At 41.3% G+C, this 9,101-nt stretch overlaps 1 protein-coding gene across 1 annotated transcript; it reads right to left on the reverse strand.

Annotated features, from left to right (window-relative positions):
- Window positions 1–4,256: 4,256 nt before the first annotated feature.
- On the reverse strand, window positions 4,257–8,382 carry LOC102449702 (cryptic protein-like). The gene is made up of 6 exons (XM_006129374.5): window positions 8,085–8,382; window positions 7,640–7,689; window positions 7,344–7,520; window positions 6,413–6,527; window positions 6,213–6,322; window positions 4,257–4,826 (listed from the first exon to the last, which is right to left on the reverse strand). Exons 1-6 carry the CDS (start codon window positions 8,105–8,107, stop codon window positions 4,690–4,692), a joined length of 612 nt encoding a protein of 203 aa, XP_006129436.3. The 5' UTR covers window positions 8,108–8,382; the 3' UTR covers window positions 4,257–4,689.
- Window positions 8,383–9,101: the final 719 nt, after the last annotated feature.

The raw sequence follows: 9,101 nt of genomic DNA on the forward strand, positions 1-9,101 counted from the left end.
AAAAAAGATGAATGTTTAACTTTTCCCAGAAATCCCATTCATGATGCTCATTCAGAGTATGTCTATACTACAGAACAATGAGAAGTCATGTGGCACCTTATAGACTAACAGATGTATCGGCGCATAAGCTTTTGTGGGCAAAGACCCACTTCATCAGAAGCAAGTGGGTCTTTGCCCACGAAAGTGTATTCTCCAATACATCTGTTAATCTAAAAGGTACGACAGGACTTTTATTGTTCTTGCAGATTCAGGCTTATATGGCTACCCCTCTGATACTCTACACTACATAGTTTTTTTCAGAAAAACGGCTGTTGCTTGGATCACAAATAAGGCTCTGTCATCTAGTGTTGCCAACTCTCATGATTTTGTCTTTAAGATGGGGGTGGGTAGAAGAGGTGAGCGTGCATGTGTGTGGCTTCTGATACCAATAGATGCTCAATGTTGACTAGCTGGAAAAGTTTCTTCAGCATCTTAAATGAGAGAAGAATATTGAGAAATCAGACTCTACAAAGAGTTGATTGAACTGTGTGCTTAAACACTATGGGGCAGATACACATTTTCCCCTCTGACCTCAGTAATAGTTAGTGGAACATGTGGGGACACACAGTATCCTAGCAGATGACATGATTATAATCTCATCTTCACAGGAAGAGTGTAATCAGATTCTGAGAGAGGCAATAGAGACAGCTGACAGTCTCTCTTTTCTCCTTCCCACTGGAGTGATGCTGAACAGCTGAGACATCCACCCACCTCCCTATCTACATCCTGGAAGCAGGTCAAGTCAAGGCACAGCTCAAAGAACTGGCATTGGTCTGGACCTTGCCACTCTGCACAATTTTGCCCTAGCAGGGCAGGTCAGCCCTAGCCTTCTGAAGGAGAACTCCCAGAGGCTTGTGAATGACAAACTCAGGAAATTCGTAGCTCTACACTTGCTAGGTTTGTTATTCATGTTTAGTAACACACAGAGACATGTGTGCTTTTGCATTCTTTTGCAGGAAGGGGGCTGAGTGCACCTAATGCCTGCTACACATGAGCCACTACTGGTTTTCTCCTCAAAACATCCAGTTCATCGAAAAGGAAAAATTGCATTTATAGGACTGTGTTGGAAAGTCTTGGTCAGCTCTGCACTAAATCTACAAAATCTCAGCAACTCTCTTTTAAGGGCAGCAAATTAAAAAAATAAGTTGGAGAAAGCCTATGAGAGGTTAGAGCTCAGTGTAGTATTAAAAATTTCATGGGTACCTAGTCAAGTACAGTGACAATTCTGAACCAAGCAGCAAGAAACCAGGCAGACAAGAAACATACCAAAAACCAAACCACCCCAAGGCAGATGTTGCTTCAAAATAGCAATGATGCTACATCTCATAGTTGTGCCCTTTGGTACATTTCCTTTATGGTTTCAGGTCTTTACCAATTATATGCTGTCAGGGGGGTTGCATGAGGGGAAGAAATAGAGGACAGGTTGTGCCATTTGTTTTAGTTCTGAGGTAAACTGTGAGGAGTGAGAAGTCTAATGGCCTGCAGAGGCGTGAAACATTTGATAAATATTTCCCTTTGAGAGTTTCCCTCCTCCCCAAAGGAGGCCACATATAGGGAGGGCACATGCATGAACTTGTGGCAACAGATGTCTAGTTTGCTAGGACATGCGATGTTTGACTGAGTGACCTATAAAAAGAGTTAGCATGAAGCTGCAGAGTAAACTTCAGTGTCTGCTATAAACAAATCTCACCAAAGTGCTTGTAATTGCTTTGTTAGAAGGATGGCCCAGGCCTCCATGATACTGGGGGTGGAGGAGCAGTTTTCTTTTATCTACAGTTTTTAACAGCTGGAGACAGATAAGAGTGGAGACACTTTTGGCCTAAGCAGAGTCTGACTATGTGCTTTCCTTTGTCCCTTGCTGCTTTTCAGTTTTCAGCCCTTTGACTTGTATGCAAAACAGTGTGTACAAAACTATATGTGGAACAGCTACACAGGCATTTTGTCCTTAAGGAATTAAAAAGATGCCATTGCTTCATTTTAAATTGAAATCTTGATCTGTCCTGTAGAGGTATCTGAAGAAGAGCAGACTAGCTTCATTTATTCTTAGGGACCCACTGACAGACAATGTCTGAAACACTAACACAAAGGGAAGGCAAATGACTTTCAAAATATGCAACTTGAATGCCTTACCTAGTTTGGTAGATCTAAATAGGTCTTGAAGAGGTCATCTTCAGTATTTCCAGTGTGCTGAACATAATGTCAAGAGATGGAGGGGGGAAGGCATTTTTATACAACTTTTTAAAGGTGAATTTGTGTTCTTTGCCAGCTCTTCCTGCCAAATGAGGTTAAGTGATCAGAACTTTGCATTTAAAATGTGCTAGTGATTTCTGCTTGATGTTAATCAGAAACACTCACATAGCTAATTTCCCTGTGCAATGCTTTGAAAATTTACCTCTCTGCTCCTGTTCAACTGTTTTGGAATGATGCTTTGGTACAGAAAGGAAACGTTGCTTTGCTAGAATTTTCTATTGGTGTTAAGTCAGACCCCAGCTGTCCAATAACAGCTTTCCATCAGTGTTAGTATACACATATTTACATTCTCCAGCCTCTCTGGTCTGTTTGGCTGCCCCACGCCTTACATATTTTACATCATTTATCACTGTGATTTTTTTTTGATATTTCATACTGTAGTCATAAATGTCGCCAAAATACTGGCACATCCACACATTTTGCACTCGGTATGAAGAATATTTCAGTTACCCCCCAAATTATATTATCTGCAATATGTTTTACAAGTAGGGCTCCTGTATCAAACTTGGAAACTTTTCATTGTTTGATCTGTATGTTTGATATAGAATTCAAATCACCAAGAACTCCAACTTGTATAACACAATAAATATTTTCCAAAAGAACATGTTCATTTTGATGTACATTTTGCCCCCATCTTTGTGGCTGCAGTAGTTCCTGGCAGCAGCATGGTAGCTTCATAGCATAGGACAAGGGGAGGAGAAAGAACCTGAGCATCTTGCACAGTGGAAAGCTAGAATTTCCCTCTTGACCATGGCTGTGTAACGTTTAGGTTGGAATAACCCAGGGGATCTACACTGCAGATTTTCAAGTCCTTAACTCCTCTAACACTATTGGAGGCACTCTACCATCCCCAGCCATACTTTTTACCTTTAAGACTAACCCTTAGGGGTGGAGAATTCAATGACGACCTTCACCTCACAAAAGTGGGCTCCATTGGTGCTTTGCAGCTCTCTGGGGTGGGGAAAGTGGTAGGTGGAGGAAGGATTCCTTCTCCCTGGAAAGCTTTGTCAGTCAAGAGTATTTGGCCAGGGCACTGAGGCATGTGTTTGTCCATTGGGCTACGTCTACATAGCAACATTATTTTTAAATAACGGCTGGCTGTGTAGACGCTTATTCAACATGTCGAAATACTGTCAAACTGGAGGGACTTCTTACTCCGACTCCTGTAACCCTCATTTTATGAGGAGTAAGGTAAGTTGGAGGAAGAGTGCTCTATTTCATAACTCGAAATAAGCTATTTCAAAATAAGCTACGCAATTGACATAGCTCAATTTGTATTGCTTATTTCAAATTAAGTCCTGCTGGGTAGACGCTCCCCTTAGAGAATAGATGTCTGTCTTGAATTTGTTTTCTCAAAGGATACCTCCATCTCTCTGTGTAACCTATGCACAACTCAGTTGCTGGAGTGGAGAAGAGCATAGGCTGTATATTCACCACTGGGGTAGGGGTGCTGGTTGTGGGCAGAAGCCAGTGTTCCCTAAGCTGAGTGCTTGTGCAACCGCACAGATTCAAATACCTCCCAGCTGATTAGCAGAGTGCTCACAGCTAGGCTTTCTGTTTCTACTGGTGGTGCACATGCCTCTGCACATACAATTTATTCTGCAGATGAGTAGAAAAAATCCACCTGTGGATGGAAAAGATTAGAACACTAGGCAGAAGGGTGGGGAATAGGGAGCCTTGGATCTGGCTGGCCAGTGTAAGGCAGCTGTAGGAATCACTCTCCTGCTAGTCCCAGGCAATAGTATTTTATTACCTCTGGGAGAAAGGTGGTCTCTTTACACAGGGCTGCATCCCAAGGCAGGATCAACACCTAAGTGATGACTGGTGGAGCAACATATTTCCAGAGAGTGGCTTGGATTGAATCCCAAGAGCAGCAATTAGTCACAGGAAATGCCACAGCCACTGACCAGCTTTCTCCTGTTCTTTTTATAAAGGTAGTGAAAGAAAGTAAAAGAACGAAGAGATCCTTGGAAATAAGATTTGTTTTATTTTTTTAAATATGTTAAATATACAGACACACAACAGAAATAAAAGCTATAATTTCCAATGCTTATGGCATAGAACATGGAGGGGTTTCTTCCACTGGAAGAGCCAATACTTCAAAGCTAGAGACTGCTTAAATCAGACCCCGATAGAAGTATAAGAATTAATACATAGCATTCATACAGTCTAGTGCTTCTTGTAATCGGAGCTCTTTACTAACGTTAACTAATTGACCCATAACGTGTTCCTGTCAGTGAGGTAAGTAAGTAGAGGCCTCTTTAAGTTAAAGAGGACAATTTGATGGAGAGTACATTTCACCTCTTGTCCTTCAGCCAGTTGAGAAAAAGGCTTGTGTCAGTGGGCAAAACTTAAAGGGAGGGAATTTCAGTTCTCAAGTCCCCCTCCATCTAGCCAGTATCAAAGCTGCAGATGGAGCCTGCTGCAGAGCAACGTGAGGAAGCAGAAGAGTAGGAGAATGAGAGAGCCCATTGTTTGGTGTAATCTCCGGCCACTAGAACGTAACCTGAGAAATTCCTCCTCTTCCATTCTTAGATCTGAGGGAAAATAATAACAATTAGCAATACAAGTTACCAGGGGGGAGTGAAAGAGACTTCAACGGGACTTTGAAATTTCCTCCCAACAGCTTTGCAGGTACTTAAGTTAAAGCGATCAGATGCGAAAGCCAATCTAAAAGTCTATTCTCAGAGGGGAGATGTGAATGGAGGCCATCAAGGATCGTTTGAGAAGCAACTGATAGCACTTATCAGCTCTTCCAGGCATTACTCTTAGCATAATCAAAAGTAAATACCAAACACCGGACCGGCAAAGATGTTAGCAAGTGGCATGCACTCATTCCTTATGTTTGACTGTTAACCCTTTCCTGAAGGGGGAAAAAAAGCCTTCCTTCAATAGCCATTAACACACAAGCAGAAAATAGCAGAGTAATTCAGCCCTAGCCATTTTTGTTGTACCTAGTTTTCAAACATGTCTACTTATCTAGCACTTTTCACCATTAGATCTCAAAAGCCTGATGCAATTTAGCAAAGGCGGCGCATACCTTTTCCAGTAATTGCAGTCTGTTAAAAGGTATATGATGATAAACACACAGCATCTGTACTCAATCTTCAAAAAAACACTACAAATTTGTGGCCTGATCTACACTAGAAAAATTCGGTTGGCATAACTACTTTGCTCAGGGGTGTGAATAATCCACATCCCGAATTATGTTAATTCCTATCTAGGTCAACCTAAGCCCCACGTAGATAACATTAGGTAGACCTAGTTAGCCCCTCTTAGGGATTTCTTGATTGATGAAGCTGACAAGAGAAGCCTCCTTTCAGGGTAAGTTGCTAGTTAGTCATTCTCTACCACATGCTTCCTACGTGATCTTATACAAGTCACTTAACTTCTTGTTGCTTCCATTTCTCCCTGTATATAATGGGAATAATATAGCCTATCCCTGACCCACAAGTGGAGGTGAAGACGGTAGCATTTAGTAAGACCCTCTGACAAAAGGCTCCACCTAAGTGTAAAAGCTTTATTGTAGTTTATTTTGGTAACTATTCTCAAGAAGGTTCTAACCCTTCTGTCCCAGCAAATTTTATGCATGTAATTTACACACGTGAATAGTCCCACTGATGTGTTTTGAAAAACCGGCCAATTAATCTCGCCTCTTTAATTATTAATTTAAGTGGGGATGGGGGACAGAGAGAATTCCCTACCGTACAGTATTTGTAAAGTACTTTGAGATCCGTGGGCGAGATGCTTTAGAAGTGCAAATGGAGAGTTCCTGTTACATTAATGTGTTCTCAAAAAGCAGAGGGGGCCTCCGAATAAGTTTCCTGGTCTCTGAAAATGCAAACCCTGCAGAAAGTAAACTGGAGCCAGGTGACCTCTTAAAGTAGCACTTATCCCCTCTAGTTAAAAAAACTTCTCCTTACCACAGTTGGCTTGTATCGTTTCCGAAAGACAGTGCAGTATCCCGTAGCCACATCGACATAGTCGACAACCCTTTTGCACCCAAGCTCCATGGGCAACGCGGCCACAGTTGCTGTCAATGACAAGGGAGAGGTTTTGCCACTTCCCTGCTTCTCTTCAATAATACCCCGGAAGATCTCGGCCTTCAGCGTTGCTTGCTTACCTATTCCGCTCATCGTGCTCACAGTATCTGCCAGTGAAGTGTTTGGGGCATGCACAGAAACTGCCCAGGATACAGGTGCCTCCATTTTGACAACAATGTCTGTTAAGTTTTTTACCTAAAAGACAATGTTCCACCGTTTACTAATAGCAACGCTTTGACCCAACCCACCCCCTTTCTCCTTTGGGTCTCTGTAGCTGCCAAAGAGTCTGAGGGATGTCTAGCTTTATTGCCCTTTGGAGCAATAAAATTAGCTGCCTGTTAGGAATGTTTGTTCAGTTAAGCTGAGTTTGTTTAGTTAAGGATTAAAAGCAAACGACTAGGGATTACAAGATGGTCAAGAAGCAACTCCCGACAACTTCTACAGAAGAAGTACGTATGGCCCTGAAATATTTCACGTTGACAGAGGCAGATTTCAGACACACTTATAAATCAAGGCTGTTCTTTAGCACCGCCACTCAGCTTGACCGCACCATGCAGGGCGATCTGACTGGGTTAGATTCTCTCACCGACCTTTGTGGTGGTAGGGGAAGCAAAAACCAGCAGTGGGTTTTGGATGGTATTGTCTGTTGTTTACAGACAGTGACTCTTAAATAACAAAATGAGGAACATTTCAGTTTTAAAGAGAATTTTTAAAATTCATAAAACAACAACAAAAACCCCCTTTAAGTCTGGTGCCTCTCATTTGTAAGACCAACATCTGCACTTATTTTCTTTATGCTAGATAGTGATTTTGTAGATGGAAGAAACCTCTTTCACCTTAATTTTGTATGTCCACTTTATAGTGGTAGGGAGGGCTTTCTAAATCTAGTCGGGTTGGGAGGACAGTCTGCCAAAGGTTACGGTGAATGAATGCTTATGAAGGCAGCTAGCAAATGGTTAACAGCAATATTACAGCACGGCACCCACATGAGATATAAATAATGTTACCTACTATCTGTAAGTCCAGTGAAAGGGACAAAAGTCCTCGAACTCTGTAGCTTGTTGCTCTCATCACTCCGATTCATGTCACTAAACATACTTAGAGCAGTGCCTTGATTTTTTGGTTGTTGCTTTAGGGCTGTCGCATGGACATTTTCTCCATCACTTTTGTGCTCCTCTTTTTCACGGCCTTGGAAAGGTAGTGACATCAGCAGGGGAAGGAAAGAAGAGTTTCAAATGAGCAACGCACGTAGTTTTGGAAAAGCTAGGAAACAAAAACCAGCTGGAAAATAATGAAGCTCCCCTTACCTTTTCCATAATGAATGACCTGTAAAGCCAGACTCACAGTGAAAAGAATTCTACAAAAACAAAAATAAATTAATGTATGGCAGTAAAAAGTACGGAGTACAGTGATAAACACTTCAATGAAATTAGTATAATAATTCAAATGAGCACACACAATAAAAAATATGTAAAATACCTAGAATTCCTCCATAATGCCACAGATTCCTATATTTGGATGTTTTCAAGTGGCTATGTATAGTTGAGAAAAGCTAGGCTAATAGTAGGAAAGTATCCCATTTGAAAAGCACCGAAGACAAAAGTAGGCATTAATCTTCATTGGAACCAAAGTCTACGAATACGTTGTTTCAATTTTACTCTTGTTAAAAAAAATGTCTACACTCAATTGTATATAAAGAGTTTAACTCAAATCAAATTAGTATAAAGCAATTGGCAGGGCAGCTAGCCTTACCTAACGTGCTGTCCCCGGTACATTTTCCTTCACTCTGAAATTCTAGTGTGAGTCCCAGCTGCTTGACTAGAAGCACGATTTCAAGCAATTCAGTCTAGGCTGTTCCATGCAGCAATCTTCATGCCATACACTGGGGCTGCTGCATCAAGGGACAGGGGAAAAGAGGAGCGAAGAGCAAACTGAGAAAACTTTTCCTGTTATCTCCAGACCATAGCAATATAGATGAGACATAGTTCCTAGCTCCGACTGCTTGTAGATCCTCGCTGAGGTAGTGACAGTTTATCATTTCTCTGAGTCTGCGAGTCCACCCCACCCCTAACCCACATACAGCTTGCTGGAGGTGGAGCAAAAAGTGCTATTTACATCAGTTTCTGTCTGCAGGCAGTGAAGGGCAGGATCAGGTCACTGGATGCCTAAAGTTAAGTACAGTACCAACATCTATTTTGAAGACTTCAATCAGTATGATTTTAAAAAACACTGAGCACCTCCATTTTAGGCACACAAGTTTAGAATGTATGGGCCTCAGTGTATGGTGTGATTTTAATTCTGTCTTTTGAAACATGAGTTATTGGGCACTGACAGAGGCTGGAGACTAAATTTAATAGTGTGATCCTCTATTGCAAGTCTACATATCACTGTTCATGTACCTTATATTAACATCCTATATTCTTTTAATATAATCTTTCATCAGTAAGGAATCATACATTGAACAGAATGGGTGAAATTCTACCCTGTGAAAGAGACAGCTATAGAAGAGAAATACATTTTGGTCCATCTTTTTGCTCTTTAAGGGCAGAAGAGTGTGTGGTGCCCTTAGAGAGAAAGAGAGAGCCAGAGAGAGAGGTTGAGATTCAAACTTTTTTTTTATGCCTTCTGTGTTCCTCCTTGTAACTAATCCTAAGTTAGACACTCCATAATTTCTTTATTTGATGTTATTGGTAACTATAACAAGACAAAATGAGGAATTAGTATTTGTTTGAAACATTATGGTTCACCTAGCTTTGACAGCATGCAGTG

The sequence above is a fragment of the Pelodiscus sinensis genome, chromosome 6 (genome assembly GCF_052426305.1).
Source record: "Pelodiscus sinensis isolate ZL-2025 chromosome 6, ASM5242630v1, whole genome shotgun sequence".
Lineage (NCBI taxonomy): Eukaryota > Metazoa > Chordata > Testudines > Trionychidae > Pelodiscus > Pelodiscus sinensis.